The 25,000-nt window shown below is 49.3% G+C and overlaps 2 protein-coding genes across 2 annotated transcripts in view; both read right to left on the bottom strand.

The window, feature by feature from the left end:
- The window catches only part of LOC130210683 (anoctamin-7-like), a 24,220-nt gene extending 14,270 nt beyond the window's left edge, over nt 1–9,950 (bottom strand). Inside the window, exons 1-8 of the mRNA XM_056441166.1 lie at nt 9,890–9,950; nt 8,655–8,739; nt 8,054–8,111; nt 6,445–6,575; nt 3,218–3,325; nt 2,869–3,005; nt 2,372–2,429; nt 344–454 (exon numbers count right to left, since the gene is read on the bottom strand). Coding sequence (XP_056297141.1) covers nt 344–454; nt 2,372–2,429; nt 2,869–3,005; nt 3,218–3,325; nt 6,445–6,575; nt 8,054–8,111; nt 8,655–8,729 — 678 coding nt within the window. The 5' untranslated portion in view covers nt 8,730–8,739; nt 9,890–9,950. The remainder of the gene's footprint in view (nt 1–343; nt 455–2,371; nt 2,430–2,868; nt 3,006–3,217; nt 3,326–6,444; nt 6,576–8,053; nt 8,112–8,654; nt 8,740–9,889) is intronic.
- A 4,220-nt stretch (nt 9,951–14,170) lies between these two features.
- The window catches only part of ece2b (endothelin converting enzyme 2b), an 18,246-nt gene continuing 7,416 nt past the window's right edge, over nt 14,171–25,000 (bottom strand). The window contains exons 5-14 of the mRNA XM_056441165.1: nt 24,911–25,000; nt 24,501–24,611; nt 24,090–24,188; nt 23,379–23,456; nt 21,557–21,660; nt 18,259–18,369; nt 15,944–16,011; nt 15,668–15,858; nt 15,466–15,561; nt 14,171–14,636 (exon numbers count right to left, since the gene is read on the bottom strand). The exon at nt 24,911–25,000 is cut by the window's right edge and continues 25 nt beyond it. Of these exons, the coding sequence (XP_056297140.1) occupies nt 14,460–14,636; nt 15,466–15,561; nt 15,668–15,858; nt 15,944–16,011; nt 18,259–18,369; nt 21,557–21,660; nt 23,379–23,456; nt 24,090–24,188; nt 24,501–24,611; nt 24,911–25,000 (1,125 nt within the window). The 3' untranslated portion in view covers nt 14,171–14,459. The remainder of the gene's footprint in view (nt 14,637–15,465; nt 15,562–15,667; nt 15,859–15,943; nt 16,012–18,258; nt 18,370–21,556; nt 21,661–23,378; nt 23,457–24,089; nt 24,189–24,500; nt 24,612–24,910) is intronic.

Raw genomic sequence — 25,000 nt, 5'->3', positions numbered from 1 at the left:
GGTTAAAGGTGGGGTGATGGAGGGGTTAAAGGTGGGGGTGATGGAGGGGTTAAAGGTGGGGTGATGGAGGGGTTAAAGGTGGGGTGATGGAGTGGTTAAAGGTGGGGGTGATGGAGGGGTTAAAGGTGGGGTGATGGAGGGGTTAAAGGTGGGGGTGATGGATGGGTTAAAGGTGGGGTGATGGAGGGTTAAAGGTGCGGTGATGGAGGGGTTAAAGGTGGGGTGATGGAGTGGTTAAAGGTGGGGTGATGGAGGGGTTAAAGGTGGGGTGATGGAGGGGTTAAAGGTGGGGTGATGGAGGGGTTAAAGGTGGGGGTGATGGAGGGGTTAAAGGTGGGGGTACCTCGTGCAGCGGGTAGGCAGCGGTGAAGACCTGCTCCGTCAGCAGCCGGTCGATCCCCACCTCCCCCCTGGTCACAGACCCGTAGGGGGTCCTGGCCAGGATCTCATAAAGCTGCAGGGACAGGAAACAGTCATACGCCTCTGAGGTCACTTCCTGTTGCTCACCTGAAGGTCTCTGTGCTATGCTAACAATGCTAGGATAGGCTACAGGTGGGGCGCGCCCCTCTAGTGGGGCGCAGTGGTACTACAGGTGGGGCGCGCCCCTCTACTGGGGCGCAGTGGTACTACAGGTGGGGCGCGCCCCTCTACTGGGGCGCAGTGGTACTACAGGTGGGGCGCTCTACAGGTGGGGCGCTCCCCTCTAGTGGGGCGCAGTGGTACTACAGGTGGGGCGCTCCCCTCTAGTGGGGCGCAGTGGTACTACAGGTGGGGCACTCCAGTGGGGCGCAGTGGTACTACAGGTGGGGCCTCCCAGTGGGGCGCAGTGGTACTACAGGTGGGGCACTCCCCTCTAGTGGGGCGCAGTGGTACTACAGGTGGGGCGCGCCCCTCTAGTGGGGCGCAGTGGTACTACAGGTGGGGCGCTCCCCTCTAGTGGGGCGCAGTGGTACTACAGGTGGGGCGTAGTGGTACTACAGGTGGGGCACTCTAGTGGGGCGCAGTGGTACTACAGGTGGGGCGCGCCCCTCTAGTGGGGCGCAGTGGTACTACAGGTGGGGCGCTCTACAGGTGGGGCGCATCCCTCTAGTGGGGCGCAGTGGTACTACAGGTGGGGCGCTCTACAGGTGGGGCGCGCCCCTCTAGTGGGGCGCAGTGGTACTACAGGTGGGGCGCGCCCCACTAGTGGGGCGCAGTGGTACTACAGGTGGTACTCAGTGGGGCGCAGTGGTACTACAGGGGCGCTCCAGTGGGGCGAGTGGTACTACAGGTGGGCGCCTCAGTGGGGCGCAGTGGTACTACAGGTGGGGCTCAGGTGGGGCGCCTCTAGTGGGCGCAGTGGTACTACAGGTGGCGCCTCCAGTGGGGCAGTGGCACTACAGGTGGGCGCTCTACAGGGGCGCCTCAGTGGGGCGCAGTGGTACCACAGGTGGGCGCCCAGGGCGCCTCTAGTAGGGCGCAGTGGTACTACAGGGGGCGCCCTCCAGTGGGGCGCAGTGGCACACAGGTGGGGCGCCTACAGGTGGGGGCGCCCTCAGTAGGGCGAGTGGTACTACAGGGGCGCGCCCCAGTGGGGCGCAGTGGCACCACAGGTGGGGCGCCACAGGTGGGCGCCCTCTAGTGGGGCGCAGTGGTACTACAGGCGCCTCAGTGGGGCGCAGTGGTACTACAGGTGGGCGCCCCTCTAGTGGGGCGCAGTGGTACTACAGGTGGGGCGCTCTACAGGTGGGGCGCGCCCCTCTAGTAGGGCGCAGTGGTACTACAGGTGGGGCGCGCCCCTCTAGTGGGGCGCAGTGGTACTACAGGTGGGGCGCGCCCCTCTAGTGGGGCGCAGTGGTACTACAGGTGGGGCGCTCTACAGGTGGGGCGCGCCCCTCTAGTGGGGCGCAGTGGTACTACAGGTGGGGCGCGCCCCTCTAGTGGGGCGCAGTGGTACTACAGGTGGGGCGCTCCCCTCTAGTGGGGCGCAGTGGTACTACAGGTGGGGTGCTCCCCTCTAGTGGGGCGCAGTGGTACTACAGGTGGGGCGCTCCCCTCTAGTGGGGCGCAGTGGTACTACAGGTGGGGCGCTCCCCTCTAGTGGGGCGCAGTGGTACTACAGGTGGGGCGCTCCCCTCTAGTGAGGCGCAGTGGTACTACAGGAACCAGATCTCAGGGACAAGACAGCATGAGGTGCAGCTTCAGAGATCAGGAACCAGTTGGTGCTGAGGCCCCTCCCCCTGATCAGGTCATGTTTACCGTCCTGGCAGCTGTGTGTTTGCTCTCTGGGCGTATGGGCTTCATGTGGACTCTGGAGGACTGGCCCCAGTTATTGGTATCTGGGTGGGGGGGTCAACAGATACCTGGACCTGGTCTGACATCAACGACTCACCAGCTGGTGTCTCTGAGTCGTCTTGAAGAAGGTCTCTTTGTTGTCGCTGCCCAGAAACCTGCAGACAGGAACCGGTTTCTGAGTGAGCCGTCAGGCCTTGCCCCCCCCCCCCCATCACTTTGACCTTTAAATTACATTTTTAAAAGGGTACATTCTTTATTCTTTTATTTTAATATTTTAATTTGAAGGCTTTTTTACTATTTTATATTTTTTATGTTAAAATGTTTAAAATGTAACATTTTAAATTCTAAATGTTTAATTACAAAAATATTTAATTTTTAAAAATACTATCATTTTTTTATTTGTATTTTTTATTATTAAAATAGTTAGATTTTACACTTTTTTAATCTGCATATTTAAAAAAATGTCAAACTTTTCAAACTTGTTTTACTATTTAAACATGTTGAAATCTGTCATAAAAACTTTTTAACATTTAACATTTCATATTTTAGAAGGCTGACTCCTAAAGGGGTCACCAGAGGTCATGGGGTCGTCACCTCGGCAGCTTGTTGGTCCGGAACTGACAGGTGTAGAAGTCCGGTGGGGGGTTGGGGACCTCGTGGTCCAGAGGGTTGGGCAGGGACAACCGGGTCAGAACCTGAGCGGACCAGTTAGTGATCGGAGCGGTGACCACCTGCAGGAGACCAGAAGACCAGGTCTACAGTTAGTACTGGTTCAGGTCTACAGTTAGAGCTGGTTCAGGTCTACAGTTAGAGCTGGTTCAGGTCTTTAGTTAGAGCTGGTTCAGGTCTACAGTTAGAGCTGGTTCAGGTCTACAGTTAGTAGTGGTTCAGGTCTACAGTTAGTACTGGTTCAGGTCTACAGTTAGTACTGGTTCAGGTCTACCTTCAGAGGGACTCGGAGGCTTATCTCCTCAGCGTAGTAACAGAGGACATTCCAAGGAGCACTGAGGAGGACGAAACAGGTCCTGGTCTTCTCCTCCAGGACCTCCTTCTGTAGAGACAAAGGAACTGCTTCATATATATATTTATATGTATATATATTTATATATGTATATATTTATATGTATATATGTATATATATATATATGTATATATATTTATATGTATATATTTACATGTATATATATATATGTATATATTTATATTAGAGCTGTCAGCGTTAATCTATGCGATTAATTTGGCTGCGTTAACGCACTAAAATATTTTACCGCAATTAACGCAACTTTGTTTACTTCCGGTGTTCGTTGAAGTTTTTACACTCCTCTGAGTGTCAAACCGCGGCAGTACGGTTTAACACTGTTTCCGTTTTTAAAACAATTATTTCTCCGCGAAAATAAGGAGCATAAATGAGTTTAACAACCAATGATCACTCAGTAAATCACAAAGGACCTCCCACCTCACAGGTGAAACTCATTAGCAGCCTGTCAGTCAGAGAACCAGAGAACAGGCGCGAGGACAATGAGCCTCATTGAATAGAGCTGAGATTGTTCTGGAATGTTTGATGTAGAACACGTGTGGGGGGATGTGTCACATGAAAAAGAATTTAAAAGGTGAATTTACATGTTTTTGTAAAATGGAGAACATGAGCCCTATGGAGGACTTAAAATGACTTAAGTATAAATAAATAAATGCATGAATAAATACAAGAATAAATAAATAAATGCTTCAATAAATGCTTAAATAAATAAATAAATACAGGAATAAATAAATAAATGCTTAAATAAATGTATAAATAAATAAATACAAGAATAAATGTATAAATACAGAAATAAATACAGAAATTAATAAATATAAGTTATAACTCAACAGGACATCATTAAATAAATGTATTTCTACATTTCTATATTTCTTCATTTATTTATATCTCTATTTATGTGTCCACACGTATTTCTTCATTTATTTATGTGTGACATTTACGTGTCCGTATATTCAAATGAGCTGGGCGGTCCGAACCTCATTGTTGAACAGGATTGGTCAAGTCGGAGAGCAAGACAGAAGCAATCGATCCCTAGCACTTGGATCTGTAGATGAACAGCGTGTATTATGCATTCTTGTCTGTACATTCTAAATACTACTGTTGTTGAGTCACGGAATGTAATTTAAGGATGTTTTCAGCCGAGAAGTTAGTAGTTTAAGCATCAAATCTGTGGTCGGTTTATCGAGATTCAGCCTAATAAGGATATGCGACGGAGATTTGAGGTCCTGCTCGCGGGACCTCTGAGCTCCGGGCGCTCAGCGCGCTGTGTGGCCGCCGAGAGAAGCCTGATCTCGGCAGGACTTTTTGAAATGCTCCGCTGGCTCTGACGTCTCCGTAGCGGCTAAACATGAGATATAATTAGGTTTTGGAGGATCTAAAGAGCACAAAGAGTTTATTATTTATTAAAAGATAACGTTACGTCAATTTGACTGAGGGTTAAGATTCATAGCTTCATATTGTAGCGACCCTGGGTCAGGAAGCTACGAGACGTTGTATAGTTATTACCGTTTATTCGTAGCCTACGCCAAACAGTGAACACCGCAACACATCTACTCCACTGTAAAGTATGTTACAGTGAATAAGTGGAGGAAATTCATGAGCAAGAACAGTTGATGTGGTGACGTCACAAGACCAGAAAGACCGTCCTGCGTCCTCGAGAGTCTGGACTCCCAAGACCAGACCCCCAAGACCAGACTCCCAAGACCAGACCCCCAAGACCAGACTCCAAAGACCAGACTCCCAAGACCAGACTCCAAAAGAACACGAGTCTATACTCAGTGTACTTGGAAATGATAAACGGCTGAAGCCAGAAAGCTGTCTCGGCTAACTTCTGCTAACGGTTAGCTGAGCGAGCCAACTTCAGCTTCATGTGCCAGGCAGAAGTAGTAGAGCACAACACATCAGGTGCATCACACTCCTGTGACCAATCATGCTTCAGACAGAGGTTCGGACCGCCCCAGCTCATTTGAATATACGGACACGTAAATGTCACACATAAATAAATGAAGAAATACGCGTGGACACATAAATAGAGAAATAAATAAATGAAGAAATACAGAAATGTAGAGATATATTTATTTAATGATGTCCTGTTGATTTATAACTTATATTTATTAATTCCTATATTTATTTATACATTTATTTAACCCTTGTGTTGCCTTAGGGTCATTTTGACCCGAATCAATATTACACCCTCCCCCCGCCTTTGGGTCATTTTGAGCATTTATTTATTTATTTAAGCATTTATTTAAGCATTTATTTATTTATTCCTATATTTATTCATGCATTTATTTATTTATACTTAAGTCATTTTGAGTCCTCCATAGAGCCCAGCCTCCAGAGGGTGAACAGGACATATTTGAATGTCAGTCAGTTACCAAGGCCACTGGTTCTGCTGCTGTTTAATGTTAAAGATGACAGGACCAATGGCGTCTCAAATATACTTTTTTTTTTTTTACTAATCTGATGTTTCACTGAAGAAACAATTTATCATCCACAATATTAAATACCTCGCTGGCACTTTATAGGTAGGAGCCTCTTTGAAAACACAGCTCTGTGGGAAGTTTGGTCTTTAAAAAGAAGAAAACAACTTTTATCGCGATTAATGAATTTCAAAATGTGCGATTAATTAGTAAATTTTTTTCAATCGATTGACAGCCCTAATTTATATGTATATATTTATATCTATATATATTTATATGTATATATATATACAAATATATATACATATAAATATATATATACATGTAAATATATATATATATATACATATAAATATATATAAATATAAATATATACATATATTATGTATATATATATATAAATATATATACATATAAATATATATATATATATGCATAGACATATATACCTATAATATTTGTATATATATATTATTTATATATATATACATACATAGATATATAATATATATCTATGGATGTATATATATATATGTGTATATATATATACACATATATATATATATATATATATGTACATCCATAGTGGCGTGATGAGGCCCTGCTCCTGCAGGTTCCGGTCTCCGTGGGTAAACATGGTTCCTGTTCAAACATTTGCTCAGACGTCCTAAGACGTTTGATGTTTGACTTGTGGGAGTTTGTTTTACTCACCTGCTCCTGCAGCAACCCGGAGTCTCTCAGCTGGTTCAGGAACGCATTCCTGACCTTCTGGTGGGCGGGGCCAACACCTTTGCTCTCCTCCTCCCGTGAGCTCAGAGGCTCCTCCCACACCAACACAAAATCTGTCCAATAGGAGCATAACATTGAAAGCAGAGATATCTTCTAGACCAGTGGTCCCCAAACTACGGCCCGCGGGCCGAATCCGGCCCGCCTCCACATTTGGACCGGCCCCCTGAACAATACCAGAGACGCGTTCCGATTTCTTATTTTTTTCACCTGGCCCGCTGCCGTTGAGATTGCTGTGAGACGCGGAGAAAATCTGAAGTGGTGCTCTTCTTCACAACCAAACATCTTTGATGGGACGTGTCGCGTCTCGGCCAATCAGCGTTCAGATGTCCACAGTGTTTGGGAAGTTAGGTTAGCTTGAATGTTAGTCCGCTACATCTGCTGCTGTCACGCTGCACGGTGTAGCGATGCTAACAAAGTACCCGTAAGTTAAAAACGATGTGATTTAGCATATTTTTAGTATCGATACTTCATTAAAAGAGCAATCAGAGCGCACGCGCTGCTCCGTTAAATGCTGTCTGCACGCGCAGCGCTCACAGCGAGTGGCGCGCGCATCGCTCAGCCGTGATGCGCTCACAAGTGAGCACACTCTCACTAGCACCCCCCCCCCCGGCTGGCCCTCCAGCAGTAAAGGGAAACGTTATGTGGCCCTTTCAGGAAAAAGTTTGGGGACCCCTGTCCTAGACCTTCTGGTGTACTAGTCTCTACAGAAGCTTCTAGACCTTCTGGTGTACTAGTCTCTATAGAAGCTTCTAGACCTTCTGGTGTACTAGTCTCTACAGAAGCTTCTAGACCTTCTGGTGTACTGGTCTCTATAGAAGCTTCTAAACATTCTGGTGTACTAGTCTCTATAGAAGCTTCTAGACCTTCTGGTGTACTGGTCTCTATAGAAGCTTCTAAACATTCTGGTGTACTAGTCTCTATAGAAGCTTCTAGACCTTCTGGTGTACTAGTCTCTATAGAAGCTTCTAAACATTCTGGTGTACTAGTCTCTATAGAAGCTTCTAGACCTTCTGGTGTACTGGTCTCTATAGAAGCTTCTAAACATTCTGGTGTACTAGTCTCTATAGAAGCTTCTAAACATTCTGGTGTACTGGTCTCTATAGAAGCTTCTAGACCTTCTGGTGTACTAGTCTCTATAGAAGCTTCTAGACCTTCTGGTGTACTAGTCTCTATAGAAGCTTCTAAACATTCTGGTGTACTGGTCTCTATAGAAGCTTCTAGACCTTCTGGTGTACTGGTCTCTACAGAAGCTTCTAGACCTTCTGGTGTACTACTCTCTATAGAAGCTTCTAGACCTTCTGGTGTACTGGTCTCTATAGAAGCTTCTAGACCTTCTGGTGTACTGGTCTCTATTGAAGCTTCTAGACCTTCTGGTGTACTAGTCTCTATAGAAGCCTCTAGACCTTCTGGTGTACTGGTCTCTATAGAAGCTTCATGTGCTGTTCCCCTCTCAGTCGGTGGTCTTCTTGTAAGGTGGATCTGGGTCCTTCAGGACCAGTATATTTCCAGCTCAATGGTTCCTTTTACTCACCAACTCGACTCGTCCCGTCACTGAAGACGTTCCTGTCGGGACGCTGAACAGGTGCATTCTGGGTAATAATAACAGGGTCATTCAGGACCGGTGAGTACATGAAACCTCTTTGTTCACCAGCAACAACAACAGAAAGTAAACAAACACAAATCATGTTTCATATACAACACACTAGTTTGTCCCCTTCCCTCCTCCAATTGATTCCCGATGACTCCACAAAACAAACAAACCGTGATGACTCTTCCAGGTTTCTCAAGATCATCTTCACTCTTGAACTTTAATGATTGATGTGTAAAGTCAGAGGCTAACGCTAGCCACTAAGCTAAAGCAGGACTCGTGTCCTAGTGAGGGCACTTAGTGGTCTCCTTTCGAGGGGCGTTCACTGACTTGTTGAATGAATCAGAGAACTAAACGCTGCTGCACTAAAGACGAGGGAACAGGAAGTGGAGCTTTGTTGCTAATGAGGCTGAAGACAGACGTTCACCGCTTCAGCCTCAGCCAGCGACAAACTGGAGCCGCTCTTCCTCATCTCCTCATCTTCCTCATCTTCATTGTTCACTTCCACTTCCTGTTTCCATCAATGATCATGTGACACTGTTACCGTGGTGATGCTGCCGTAGCCTTTCTCTGCCTCCATTGCTATGAGGTCCTCCGTGCCCTCCCCTCTCCTCCTCATCCTCCCTCACCTGGTGGGAACAGTGGAGCCAATGAGCATTCAGTATTTTGTTTGTCAACAAGACACAATCATGAAGGTCAATAATCAATAATATCTTGACAGCTCTGATTGGCTCCCGGAGATCAGCTGACTTCCTCCAGTCTTCAAATATGTTTCTATTTACATGTTAGACAGCATCTGATTGGTTGATTGATTGGTTGATTTATTGATTGATTCGTTAATTGGTTGATTGATCGATGAGATTCAGTTTCTGAGAAGATGAAACACATTTGTAGTTTTATTATTATTTAATAGTTCAGCTGTTGATTTATTTCCTGTGAAGAAGAAACTACCAATAAACGATTTTTCTGCAAACGTATTGATTACATGTATCAATACCTTGTTCACAGTATAAATACATTCTGTGTACATCAAGTTTGATTCTGCCTGAATCACGTTTTAATAATCAATATAATGACTAAATATTCACATTGACTCACAGAAACTCTTCAGTACCTTTAATAGTACCACAGTCTAGGACATTATGGTAGTTTAATCATCTGACTACGACGACGTTTAGGATATAGTACTTTGATTGATGAACATAAATCAGAAGTATGATGTCATATTTCTACTGAAGGAATGTGTATTAGTACCTTTACTGAGAGGTATTAGTGCATTAGCTGTAACAGAGTATTTATACTGAGAGGTATTCGTACATTTGTACTTTTATGTTATTAAACAGTTTAAAGACAAACAACCTCCTGATTAAAACACACACACACAGACACACACACACACTCACACACTCACACACACACATAGACACACACACTCACACAAACACACACTTACACACTCACACACACACACACAGACAGATACACACACATACCCACACACACGCACACACACAGACACACACACTCACACACTCACGCACACACATGCACACTCACAGACACACACACACTCACGCACACACATACACACACAGACACACACACTCACGCACATACATACACACACACACTCACACAAACACACACTTACACACACACAGACACACACACTCACGCACATACATACATACACACACACAGACACACACACACACTCACACACTTACACACTCACACACACACACACACACACACACACACACACACACACACACTCACCTGTACAGTTGGTGTCTGCTCATGTGAGACGGGTAGCTCTCTCTCTCTCTCTCTCTCTGTCTCTCTCTCTGTCTCTCTCTCTGTCTCTCTCTGTCTGTCTGTCTGTCTGAGTGTGTTACTGTAAGTTTTGAGACTATATAAGCCCCGCCCCTTGCCTTAACCCCGCCCCCTCTTCTGTCAGAATCAAATCAGGTTTGTTCATCACACCATCATGTGAGATATATACAAATATATACAAATATATATATATATACATATACAACTATATATATATTTGTATATATATATATGTATATATACAAATATATATATATACAAATATATATATATTTGTATATATATTTTTGTATATATATATACTAATAGGTTTTCACAAACAGTTTTCAAAATAAGAGAAGAACAGAGTTTTATGATATTCAGTGTTTATTATGTTTGTAACGCAGCCCTCTGATTGGACGAGGAGAGTGGCGACGCCCCCTTTAGGACAGACTTTATTCTACATCAGTTCTACTGTACACACACCTGTATACGATACACCTGTGAGGGCACAGACACACACACACACAGACACACACACCTTTGGCAGGAAGCAGCTTCTTCTTCTCTTGAACAAACTACAACACGCACGAGCTGCGCGGGACCGGTTTGTGACGTCATCAGGAAAAGCGTGCACACCCACGTGCACACGCACAGACACCAGAGTGCTGTTACCCAGGTGAGCAGCTCCACCTGCTGTCAGAGCGGCAGCACTAGGGGATTGTGGGTAATGACGTTGAGGTAACACATTCAGCGTTTCTCAATTCAAAGGACACGAGTACAGACTGTTGTTCTTCTGGAGTCTGGACACGGGATTCCAGACTCCAGAGGACGAGAGGACCGGAGGACGGGAGGACGAGAGGAGGGGAGGACGAGAGGAGGGGAGGAGGGGAGGACGAGAGGAGGGGAGGACGAGAGGAGGGGAGGAGGGGAGGACGAGAGGAGGGGAGGACGAGAGGAGGGGAGGACAGGACGAGAGGAGGGGGAGAGAGGAGAGAGGGAGGAGGAGAGGACGAGAGGACGGGAGGAGGAGAGGAGGGGAGGACGGAAGGATGGGAGGAGGGGAGGACGGGAGGAGGGAGGACGAGAGGAGGGGAGGACGGGAGGACGAGAGGAGGGGAGGACGAGAGGGGGAGAGGACGGGAGGACGAGAGGAGGGAGGAGGGAGGAGGGGAGGAGGGGGCGAGAGGAGGGGAGGACGAGAGGACGGGAGGACGAGAGGAGGGGAGGACGAGAGGACGGGAGGACGAGAGATGGGGAGGAGGGGAGGACGAGAGGAGGGGAGGACGAGAGGAGGGGAGGACGGGAGGACGGGAGGACGAGAGGAGGGGAGGACGAGAGGAGGGGAGGACGAGAGGAGGGGAGGACGAGAGGAAGAGAGGACGGGAGGACGAGAGGACGAGAGATGGGGAGGAGGGGAGGACGAGAGGAGGGGAGGACGAGAGGAGGGGAGGACGAGAGGAGGGGAGGACGAGAGGAGGGGAAGACGAGAGGAGGAGAGGACGAGAGGAGGGGAGGACGGGAGGATGGGAGGACGAGAGGAGGGGGAGGAGGAGGAGGAGGAGGGAGGACGAGAGGAGGGGAGGAGGAGAGGAGGGGAGGACGAGAGGACGGGAGGACGAGAGGAGGAGAGGACGAGAGGAGGAGAGGAGGGGAGGACGGGAGGGGAGGACGGGAGGACGGAGGACGGGAGGACGGGAGGAGGGGAGGACGGGAGGACGGGAGGACGAGAGGAGGGGAGGGGAGGAGGAGAGGACGGGAGGACGAGAGGAAACTGAAGATAATTAAATTAAAAGATTTTAATTATTCAGCTTGAATTCAGTCTCAAACTTAAAGGTACTAATATTTGAAGGAGCTAATTATTGGATATATATTGGATATATGACGGGAGTGTAATATATTCAAATGAAAGTGTAAATTTATTCTACTTTTAAGGCATTTTTTAAAAGAAAAAAGGAAGGAAAGAAGGAAAGAAGGAAAGAAGGAAAGAAGGCTGCGTCCTAAACGCGTAGTAGGCGGTGCTGATGGTGCATCACGATGAGTCTTCTTCCTCCTCTTCTTCCTCCTCTTCTTCCTCCAGCGGTTCACTAGTTGAAGGTTTCAACGTCTTCATAATCCTTAAAACCTGAAATCATTTCATTTTCCTCTTGATGACCTCATGGAGCGTAAACACCACGAGTAAACAACTCCCTGAAGGAACGAGACTTCTGTACAAGGACGACTCCATGAGGTCACCACAGTGAGGTCATCACTATGAGGTCATCACAGTGAGGTCATCACTACGAGGTCATCACTATGAGGTCACCACAGTGAGGTCACCACAGTGAGGTCACCACTATGAGGTCATCACAGTGAGGTCATCACTACGAGGTCATCACTATGAGGTCACCACAGTGAGGTCACCACAGTGAGGTCACCACTACGAGGTCATCACTATGAGGTCACCACTATGAGGTCATCACAGTGAGGTCATCACAGTGAGGTCATCACCACGAGGTCATCACTATGAGGTCACCACAGTGAGGTCACCACTATGAGGTCATCACAGTGAGGTCACCACAGTGAGGTCACCACTATGAGGTCATCACAGTGAGGTCACCACTACGAGGTCATCACTATGAGGTCACCACTATGAGGTCATCACAGTGAGGTCATCACAGTGAGGTCATCACTACGAGGTCATCACTATGAGGTCACCACAGTGAGGTCACCACTATGAGGTCATCACAGTGAGGTCACCACAGTGAGGTCACCACAGTGAGGTCACCACTATGAGGTCATCACAGTGAGGTCATCACTACGAGGTCACCACAGTGAGGTCACCACAGAGAGGTCATCACTATGAGGTCACCACAGTGAGGTCACCACTATGAGGTCATCACAGTGAGGTCATCACTACAAGGTCATCACAGTGAGGTCACCACAGTGAGGTCATCACAGTGAGGTCACCACTATGAGGTCATCACAGTGAGGTCACCACAGTGAGGTCACCACTATGAGGTCACCACTATGAGGTCATCACAGTGAGGTCACCACAGTGAGGTCACCACAGTGAGGTCATCACAGTGAGGTCAACACAGTGAGGTCACCACTATGAGGTCACCACAGTGAGGTCATCACAGTGAGGTCATCACAGTGAGGTCACCACAGTGAGGTCATCACTACAAGGTCATCACAGTGAGGTCACCACTATGAGGTCACCACAGTGAGGTCATCACAGTGAGGTCATCACAGTGAGGTCACCACTATGAGGTCACCACAGTGAGGTCACCACTATGAGGTCACCACAGTGAGGTCATCACAGTGAGGTCATCACAGTGAGGTCACCACTATGAGGTCACCACAGTGAGGTCACCACTATGAGGTCACCATAGTGAGGTCACCACTATGAGGTCACCACAGTGAGGTCATCACTATGAGGTCACCACAGTGAGGTCACCACAGTGAGGTCACCACTATGAGGTCACCACAGTGAGGTCACCACTATGAGGTCACCACAGTGAGGTCACCACTATGAGGTCACCACAGTGAGGTCACCACTATGAGGTCATCACAGTGAGGTCATCACAGTGAGGTCATCACAGTGAGGTCACCACTATGAGGTCACCACAGTGAGGTCACCACTATGAGGTCACCACAGTGAGGTCACCACAGTGAGGTCATCACAGTGAGGTCACCACTATGAGGTCACCACAGTGAGGTCACCACTATGAGGTCACCACAGTGAGGTCATCACAGTGAGGTCATCACAGTGAGGTCACCACTATGAGGTCACCACAGTGAGGTCACCACTATGAGGTCACCACAGTGAGGTCACCACAGTGAGGTCACCACAGTGAGGTCATCACAGTGAGGTCACCACAGTGAGGTCACCACTATGAGGTCACCACAGTGAGGTCACCACAGTGAGGTCACCACTATGAGGTCACCACAGTGAGGTCACCACAGTGAGGTCACCACTATGAGGTCATCACAGTGAGGTCACCACTATGAGGTCACCACAGTGAGGTCACCACTATGAGGTCATCACAGTGAGGTCATCACAGTGAGGTCATCACAGTGAGGTCACCACAGTGAGGTCATCACAGTGAGGTCACCACTATGAGGTCACCACTATGAGGTCACCACAGTGAGGTCACCACTATGAGGTCACCACAGTGAGGTCACCACTATGAGGTCACCACAGTGAGGTCACCACAGTGAGGTCACCAGAGAGTAACACAATACACACACACACAAGCCAAAGCATATTAACAACATAATATTCATAATATTAAAAATCAATCAACGGTGATAAATCAGAAATCAGCAACATCGTCCCATGTGGCTTCTTCTTCTTCCTCCTCCTCCTCCTCTTCCTCCTCCTCCTCCTCCTCCAGTCCATTGAGTTCGTTCCGACAGGAAGTTGTTCTGCTCGTCTCTATCACAGGATGAAGACCTCAGCTCGTCATCCTCACCAACAGCCGATCGCCTCTGAACCTCCAACCTACCGAGCCACCGCCTGATCTCATTGACCACGCCCCCCCCAGCCGGTCTACCAGACCTCACAGCGCCGCCCGGTGTTCATCGGCGTCCCCGTCGGGCAGTTGAAGTGGCGGCTGAAGTCGGGCGAGTTGGCGAGCGTGCCGATGACCCGGTACCGGGGGGGGCTGTGGGGGTCGGTCACCAGACCCTCGTGAGCGCTCTCCGGTGTCCGGACCGAGCACCACACCTGGAACCCACAGCGCCGACGGTAACGTTGAGACAGACAGAGCACCGTGTGTTGTTGACTTTAAAGGCAGCAGGCTTATAATATTATATAATATCATATAATATTATATTATATAATATTGTATAATATAATATGATATAGTATATTATAATATAATATAGAATAATATAATATAGTATATTATAATATAATATAGAATAATATAATATCGTATAATATAATATTATATATCATATAATATCATATAATATAAATTATATGATATGATATGATATATAATATTATACAATATTATACTATATTATATTATTCTATATTATATTATAATATACTATATTATATGATATTATATATTATATAATATCATATAATATAGTATATTATAATATAGTATAATATAATATAGAATAATATAATATAGTATAATATAATATAGTGTAATATAATATAGTATAATATAGTATAATATAATATAGTGTAATATAATATAATATAGTATAATATAATATAGTATCATATAATATAGTATAATATAATATAATATAATATAGTGTAATATAATATAATATAGTATAATATAATATAGTATAATATAATATAGTGTAATATAATATAATATAATATAGTATAATATAATATCGTATAATATAATATAATATAAGATCGCATAATATAATATAGTGTAATATAATATAATATAATATAGTATAATATAGTGTAATATAATATAATATAGTGTAATATAATATAATATCGTATAATATAATATAATATCGTATAATATAATATAGTGTCATCAGCGCCCCCGTGAGGCGGGGTGTGGACTCACCTGAGCGAACCCCAGGAAGAAGAGCTGGTCGTTGGTGAGGTTGACGGCAGGAAGCCTCTTCTCCTCCCCGTTCCTCCGGACCCAGGACCGGTAGGCCTGAGGGAACCGCGGTTACTGGCAGTGACGCAACACCCGCGGCCCGGTGAGGCCCGGTGAGGCCCGGTGAGGCCCGTGAGGCGCGTGGTTACTGGTAGTCACTCACGTGATAGGCCGCCTTCAGGCCCCCGTTGTCGGCGATGTTCTCGCCCAGCGTCTGCTTCCCGTTGACGTGCTCCCCGTTGACGGTGTAGCCGTCGTACTGCTCCGTCATGCACTCGGTCCGCTGGCGGAACGCCTCCACCGACGAGTTCTGCCACCACGGCCGCAGGTTCCCCTCCTTGTCGTACTCGCGGCCTGCAGGCGGCAGGAAGGACGCCTCAATGGACCGGGGCACTCGCTTTTACAGAGGGCAGTGAACACATCACGGAGGAGGACTCACCCTGATCGTCAAAGGCGTGCGTGAGCTCATGACCCATCACGACCCCGATGCCCCCGAAGTTCAGGGCCCTGAACACACACACCAGGATTATATAAATACATCTATACATATATATATATATATATATATATATATATATATGTATGTATAGATGTGTTATATATATATATGTATAGATGTATTATATATATATATATATATATGTGTAGATGTATTATATATATATATGTATAGATGTATTATATATATATATATATGTATAGATGTATTATATATATATATGTATAGATGTATTATATATATATATGTATTAGGGCTGTGAAACGATTAACATTTTTAATCAGGTTAATCACAGGTTTCTGTGGATTAAAGAGCCGAGAGTTTTTTTCAGCGTGAGAAATACGATGTGTGGCGGGAGTGCGTGAGTTAAGACCGAAATGCGTGAGTCTCACGTTCAATGCGTGACACTTGAGAGCCCTGCATTGCTCACCAGTGCGCGCGCAGCATCGGAGCTCTGCTGCGCGAGCCGAGAGAAGAGTTGTTGACCAACTAGTTAAACCTGTAATTTAATTAACTGAGTTAACGCGTTATTTTTCACAGCACTAATATATATATGTATAGATGTATTATATATATATATGTATAGATGTATTATATATATGTAGATGTATTATATATATATGTATAGATGTATTATATATATATATGTATAGATGTATTATATATATATATGTATAGATGTATAATATATATATATGTATAGATGTATTATATATATATATATGTATAGATGTATTATATATATATATGTATATTAGGGCTGTCAATCGATTAAAACAAATTAACTAATTAATCGCACATTTTGAAATTGCGATTAAAAGTTGTTTCCTTCTTTTTAAAGACAAAACTTCACACAGAGCTGTGTTTTCAAAGAGGCTCCTACATATACAGTGCCAGCGAGATATTTAATATTGTGGATGATAAATTGTTTCTTCAGTGAAACATCAGATTAGTAAAAATTGGTCCTGTCATCTTTACCACTGAACAGCAGAACCAGTGGCCTTGGTGACTGACTGACATTCACATATGTCACATTAACCCTCTGGAGGCTCATGTCTCTATTTTACAAAACAATGTAAATTCACCTTTTAAAGGCGTTTGCATGTGACACACCCCCACGTGTTCTACATCAAACATTCCAGAACAATCTCAGCTCTATTCAATGAGGCTCAGTTGTCCTCGCGCCGTGTTCTCTGGTTCTCTGACTGACAGTCTGCTAATGAGCCTCACCTGTGAGGTGGGAGGTCCTTTGTGATTTACTGAGTGATCATTGGTTGTTTCTTCCCGAAATGTTGACAGACAAACGGATTGACCAATCACGGTGAAGGTTTCGTGTGACGAGTTCTTTCCGCGCCGCGTCCCCCGACACGTCGCCCCTCCGTTCCTCTGAGTATCAGAGGGGGAGACGGGAGGAAGGAGGAGCAGGAGGAAACCCGACTGATTCATCCACGAGTTAAACTCATTTATGATCCTTATTTTCGCGGAGAAATAATTGTTTTAAAAACGGAAACAGTGTTAAACCGTACTGCCGCGGTTTGACACTCGGTTTGAGTGTAAAAACTTCAACTAACACCGGAAGCAAGTCGAAGTGTCCTTGAGCAAGGCACTGAACCCCCAGTTGCTTCCCGGGCGCATCACTGCAGCCCACTGCTCCTTAATAACTAAGGATGGGTTAAATGCAGAGAACTAATTTCCCCTTGTGGATTAATAAAGTATATAAAAAATAAAGTTGCGTTAAAATATTTTAGTGCGTTAACGCGGCCAAATTAATCGCATAGATTAACGCGTTAACGCTGACAGCCCTAATATATATATAAATAAATATATATCATATACAGGTTTAAAACCAGGTTCAGACAGCGCCCCCTACAGGCTGCTGAGCTCATGACAGAAACAGAGAGGGAGAGAGACAGAGAGAGAGAGAGAGAGACAGAGAGAGAGAGACAGAGACAGAGAGAGAGACAGACAGAGAGAGAGAGAGACAGAGAGAGAGAGACAGAGACAGAGAGAGAGAGAGACAGAGAGAGAGACAGAGAGAGAGAGAGAGAGAGAGAGACAGACAGAGAGAGAGACAGAGAGAGAGAGAGAGAGAGAGACAGACAGAGAGAGAGACAGAGAGAGAGAGACAGAGAGAGAGAGAGACAGAGAGAGAGACAGAGAGAGAGAGAGAGAGAGAGAGAGACAGAGAGAGAGAGAGACAGAGAGAGAGAGAGAGAGAGAGACAGACAGAGAGAGAGACAGGTCAGGGGACAGACTTGGGGTGGTCGTGGGCGTAGAACGGCGCCTGGAGAATCCCAGCAGGGAAGACGATGCCGTTCTTCGTCGGCATGTAGTAGGCATTCACTGTGGGAGGAGTCATGCTCCACCTGGAGGAGACGAGGAGAGGAGACAAGGAGAGGAGACGAGGAGAGGAGGAAAGGAGAGGAGAGGAGAGGAGGAAAGAGACGAGGAGAGGAGGAGAGGAGACAAGGAGGAGAGCATAACTTGATTCCTCTTTCGATCTTTTTAAATGAGCTCAAACTGAAACATGTGATTCATGATGTTGACCACAGGACACAGGACACAGGACACAGGAGGCAGGACACAGGACACAGGACACAGGAGGCAGGACACAGGATACAGGACACAGGAGCCAGGACACAGGACACAGGAGCCAGGACACAGGACACAGGAGGCAGGACACAGGAGGCAGGACACAGGAGGCAGGAGACAGGACACAGGAGACAGGACACAGGACACAGGAGGCAGGACACAGGAGACAGGAGGCAGGACACAGGAGGCAGGACACAGGAGACAGGAGGCAGGACACAAGACACAGGACACAGGAGACAGGAGGCAGGACACAGGAGGCAGGAGACAGGACACAGGACACAGGAGACAGGAGGCAGGACACAGGAGACAGGACACAGGAGGCAGGACACAGGAGGCAGGACACAGGAGACAGGACACAGGAGGCAGGACACAGGACACAGGAGCCAGGACACAGGACACAGGAGGCAGGACACAGGAGGCAGGAGACAGGACACAGGAGACAGGACACAGGAGACAGGAGGCAGGACACAGGACACAGGACACAGGAGACAGGAGGCAGGACACAGGAGGCAGGAGGCAGGACACAAGACACAGGACACAGGAGGCAGGACACAGGAGGCAGGAGACAGGAGGCAGGACACAGGAGACAGGACACAGGAGGCAGGACACAGGAGGCAGGACACAGGAGACAGGACACAGGAGGCAGGACACAGGAGGCAGGAGACAGGACACAGGAGACAGGACACAGGAGGCAGGACACAGGAGACAGGAGGCAGGACACAGGAGGCAGGACACAGGAGGCAGGACACAGGAGGCAGGACACAGGAGGCAGGACACAGGACAGGACACAGGAGGCAGGACACAGGAGGCAGGACACAGGACACAGGAGGCAGGACACAGGACACAGGAGGCAGGACACAGGAGGCAGGACACAGGACACAGGAGGCAGGACACAGGAGGCAGGACACAGGACACAGGAGGCAGGACACAGGAGGCAGGACACAGGAGGCAGGACACAGGACACAGGAGACAGGACACAGGAGGCAGGACACAGGACACAGGAGGCAGGACACAGGAGGCAGGACACAGGAGGCAGGAGACAGGACACAGGAGACAGGACACAGGAGGCAGGACACAGGAGGCAGGACACAGGACACAGGAGGCAGGACACAGGAGGCAGGACACAGGAGACAGGAGGCAGGACACAGGAGGCAGGACACAGGACACAGGAGGCAGGACACAGGACACAGGAGGCAGGACACAGGAGGCAGGACACAGGAGGCAGGACACAGGAGGCAGGACACAGGACACAGGAGGCAGGACACAGGAGGCAGGACACAGGACACAGGACACAGGAGGCAGGACACAGGACACAGGACACAGGAGGCAGGACACAGGAGGCAGGACACAGGACACAGGAGGCAGGACACAGGAGGCAGGACACAGGACACAGGACACAGGACACAGGACACAGGAGGCAGGACACAGGAGGCAGGACACAGGAGGCAGGAGACAGGAGGCAGGACACAGGACACAGGAGGCAGGACACAGGAGGCAGGACACAGGAGGCAGGACACAGGAGGCAGGACACAGGACACAGGACACAGGAGGCAGGACACAGGACACAGGAGGCAGGAGGCAGGACACAGGACACAGGACACAGGACACAGGAGGCAGGACACAGGAGGCAGGACACAGGAGGCAGGACACAGGAGACAGGAGGCAGGACACAGGACACAGGAGGCAGGACACAGGAGGCAGGACACAGGAGGCAGGACACAGGACACAGGACACAGGAGGCAGGACACAGGAGGCAGGACACAGGAGGCAGGACACAGGAGGCAGGACACAGGACACAGGAGGCAGGACACAGGAGACAGGACACAGGAGGCAGGACACAGGAGACAGGACACAGGAGGCAGGACACAGGAGGCAGGACACAGGAGACAGGACACAGGACACAGGAGGCAGGACACAGGAGGCAGGACACAGGAGGCAGGACACAGGACACAGGAGGCAGGACACAGGAGGCAGGACACAGGACACAGGACACAGGAGGCAGGACACAGGAGACAGGAGGCAGGACACAGGAGGCAGGACACAGGACACAGGAGGCAGGACACAGGAGGCAGGACACAGGAGGCAGGACACAGGACACAGGACACAGGAGGCAGGACACAGGAGGCAGGACACAGGAGACAGGACACAGGAGGCAGGACACAGGACACAGGAGACAGGACACAGGACACATGAGGCAGGAGGCAGGACACAGGAGGCAGGACACAGGACACAGGACACAGGAGGCAGGACACAGGAGACAGGAGGCAGGACACAGGACACAGGAGGCAGGATACAGGACACAGGAGGCAGGACACAGGAGACAGGACACAGGAGGCAGGACACAGGACACAGGACACAGGAGGCAGGACACAGGAGGCAGGACACAGGAGACAGGACACAGGAGGCAGGACACAGGACACAGGAGACAGGAGGCAGGACACAGGACACAGGAGACAGGAGGCAGGACACAGGAGGCAGGACACAGGACACAGGAGGCAGGACACAGGACACAGGAGGCAGGAGGCAGGACACATGTCCCCGAGGGACAGACAGGAGCCTGGTCTCACTGGTCCCTGTGGGTGTGGTGGTCTACAGGGGGTGCTGGTCTTACTGGTCCCTGTGGGTGTGGTGGTCTACAGGGGGTGCTGGTCTCAATGGTCCCTGTGGGTGTGGTGGTCTACAGGGGGTGCTGGTCTCACTGGTCCCTGTGGGTGTGGTGGTCTACAGGGGGTGCTGGTCTCACTGGTCCCTGTGGGTGTGGTGGTCTACAGGGGGTGCTGGTCTCACTGGTCCCTGTGGGTGTGGTGGTCTACAGGGCGCTGGTCTTACTGGTCCCTGTGGGTGTGGTGGTCTACAGGGGGTGCTGGTCTCACTGGTCCCTGTGGGTGTGGTGGTCTACAGGGGGTGCTGGTCTTACTGGTCCCTGTGGGTGTGGTGGTCTACAGGGGGTGCTGGTCTTACTGGTCCTTGTTGGGGGTCTTCCTCAGCTGGTCGGCCATCACGCGCGACGAGAAATTGTAGAAGTTCAACATGTTCTGGAAGAAGCCGTCGTCAGCCACGTCGTACTGGAGAGAGAGAGACAGGTAGACACGTGACACCAGACACCAGACACCAGACACCTGACACCAGACACCAGACACCAGACACCAGACACGTGACACCAGACACCAGACACGTGACACCAGACACCAGACACCAGACACCAGACACGTGACACCAGACACCAGACACCAGACACGTGACACCAGACACCAGACACCAGACACGTGACACCAGACACCAGACACCAGACACGTGACACCAGACACCAGACACCAGACACGTGACACCAGACACCAGACACCAGACACGTGACACCAGACACCAGACACGTGACACCAGACACCAGACACCAGACACGTGACACCAGACACCAGACACGTGACACCAGACACCAGACACCAGACACCAGACACCAGACACGTGACACCAGACACCAGACACTAGACACCAGACACCAGACACCAGACACTAGACACCAGACACTAGACACCAGACACTAGACACCAGACACCAGACACCAGACACCAGACACCAGACACCAGACACTAGACACCAGACACCAGACACGTGACACCAGACACCAGACACCAGACACGTGACACCAGACACCAGACACCAGACACCAGACACCAGACACCAGACACCAGACACGTGACACCAGACACCAGACACCAGACACCAGACACCAGACACCAGACACCAGACACCAGACACGTGACACCAGACACCAGACACCAGACACCAGACACCAGACACCAGACACCAGACACCAGACACCAGACACCAGACACCAGACACCAGACACCAGACACCAGACACCAGACACCAGACACCAGACACCAGACACGTGACACCTGACACCTGACACCAGACACCAGACACCAGACACCAGACACCAGACACGTGACACCAGACACCAGACACCAGACACGTGACACCAGACACCAGACACGTGACACCAGACACGTGACACCAGACACCAGACACCAGACACCAGACACGTGACACCAGACACCAGACACCAGACACGTGACACCAGACACGTGACACCAGACACCTGACACCAGACACCAGACACCAGACACCAGACACGTGACACCAGACACGTGACACCAGACACGTGACACCAGACACCAGACACCAGACACCAGACACGTGACACCAGACACGTGACACCAGACACCAGACACCTGACACCAGACACCAGACACCAGACACCAGACACCAGACACGTGACACCAGACACCAGACACGTGACACCAGACACCAGACACCAGACACGTGACACCAGACACCAGACACCAGACACCAGACACCAGACACGTGACACCAGACACCAGACACGTGACACCAGACACCAGACACCAGACACCAGACACCAGACACCAGACACCAGACACCTGACACCAGACACCAGACACGTGACACCAGACACCAGACACCAGACACGTGACACCAGACACCAGACACCAGACACCAGACACCAGACACCAGACACGTGACACCAGACACCAGACACCAGACACCAGACACCTGACACCTGACACCAGACACCAGACACCAGACACCAGACACCAGACACGTGACACCAGACACCAGACACCAGACACCAGACACCAGACACCAGACACCTGACACCTGACACCTGACACCAGACACCAGACACCAGACACGTGACACCAGACACCAGACACCAGACACGTGACACCAGACACCTGACACCTGTCTACCTGTCACTCACCCCGTCAAACACGTCGTCCAGCTCTTTGGGGTCCAGGATGAATTCTGGGAAACCGATCATGTCGTAGATCGCATCGGCCTAAAGGAGAGAGAGACACTGAGACCGCCACCTGTCTGTCCACCTGTCTGTCCACCTGTCTGTCCTCCTCTCTGTCCTCCTGTCTGCCCTCCTGTCTGTCCTCCTCTCTGTCCTCATGTCTGTCCTCCTCTCTGTCCTCCTGTCTGTCCTCATGTCTGTCCTCCTCTCTGTCCTCATGTCTGTCCTCCTCTCTGTCCTCCTGTCTGTCCTCATGTCTGTCCTCCTCTCTGTCCTCATGTCTGTCCTCCTGTCTGTCCTCCTCTCTGTCCTCCTCTCTGTCCTCCTGTCTGTCCTCATGTCTGTCCTCCTCTCTGTCCTCCTGTCTGTCCTCCTGTCTGTCCTCCTGTCTGTCCTCCTCTCTGTCCTCCTGTCTGTCCCCCTCTCTGTCCTCCTGTCTGTCCTCCTCTCTGTCCTCCTGTCTGCCCTCCTGTCTGTCCTCCTCTCTGTCCTCATGTCTGTCCTCCTCTCTGTCCTCCTCTCTGTCCTCCTGTCTGTCCTCATGTCTGTCCTCCTGTCTGTCCTCATGTCTGTCCTCCTCTCTGTCCTCCTGTCTGTCCTCCTGTCTGTCCTCATGTCTGTCCTCCTCTCTGTCCTCCTGTCTGTCCTCCTGTCTGTCCTCCTGTCTGTCTGCACCTTGTCTTTAGCAGCCAGTCTCGTGTGCTCGTCCATCCAGGTGATCCGGTCCAGAGTTTCTTTGAACGCTGAGCGGATCTCGTTGATCATCTCCTCGGCCTGAGGGGCGGAGTCACGGGATCAGACCTGCACCTGGTCCCGCACACGCTGATCCAGGACCAGCGGGTCCAGGACCACCTGATCCAGGACTAGCAGATCCAGGACCAGCGGATCCAGGACCAGCGGGTCCAGGACCACCTGATCCAGGACTAGCAGATCCAGGACCATCGGATCCAGGACCAGCGGATCCAGGACCACCTGATCCAGGACCAGCAGATCCAGGACCACCTGATCCAGGACCACCTGATCCAGGACTAGCAGATCCAGGACCACCTGATCCAGGACCAGCGGATCCAGGTGTTCTTGACTCACGATGTCCTTGCTGTGCTTGTCGAAGGTGGCCTTGACGAACAGCGCCCCCAGAGCGAAGCCCAGGGTGTCGTCCGTGTTCCCGATGCAGGTCTGCCAGCGGGGGGTGCAGGACTGCAACAGACCACCAGCAGTTACACACACGTGCTGACAGGAAGTAGAACACCAGCAAGGACCAAGGACCGTCGGTACCCACACAGGCCCGCTAGAACCTGGTTCATGCCCCCAGTAACAACAGCAGGGGGAACCGTCCTGGTTTCCAAAACCAGTTGAAATCAGATAGAAACCAGTTTCTACTTTTCATGAGCGTCTTCAGTAGCAGAAGATTCCTGGAATCCAACAACCAGTTAGAACCAGTAACAACCAGTTAGATCCAGTACCTGTAGTACCTGTAGTACCAGCAGTACCAGTACCTTCTTGGTCCCGTACAGACTCTCCAGCAGTTTGTCCTGAGCGTTTTCAAAGCGTTGGTCCAGACTGGACACGCTCTTCTGGACCAGGGT

This window comes from Pseudoliparis swirei, chromosome 20 (genome assembly GCF_029220125.1).
Source record: "Pseudoliparis swirei isolate HS2019 ecotype Mariana Trench chromosome 20, NWPU_hadal_v1, whole genome shotgun sequence".
Classification (NCBI taxonomy): domain Eukaryota; kingdom Metazoa; phylum Chordata; class Actinopteri; order Perciformes; family Liparidae; genus Pseudoliparis; species Pseudoliparis swirei.
This window is presented reverse-complemented; position numbering and strand designations above follow the sequence as displayed.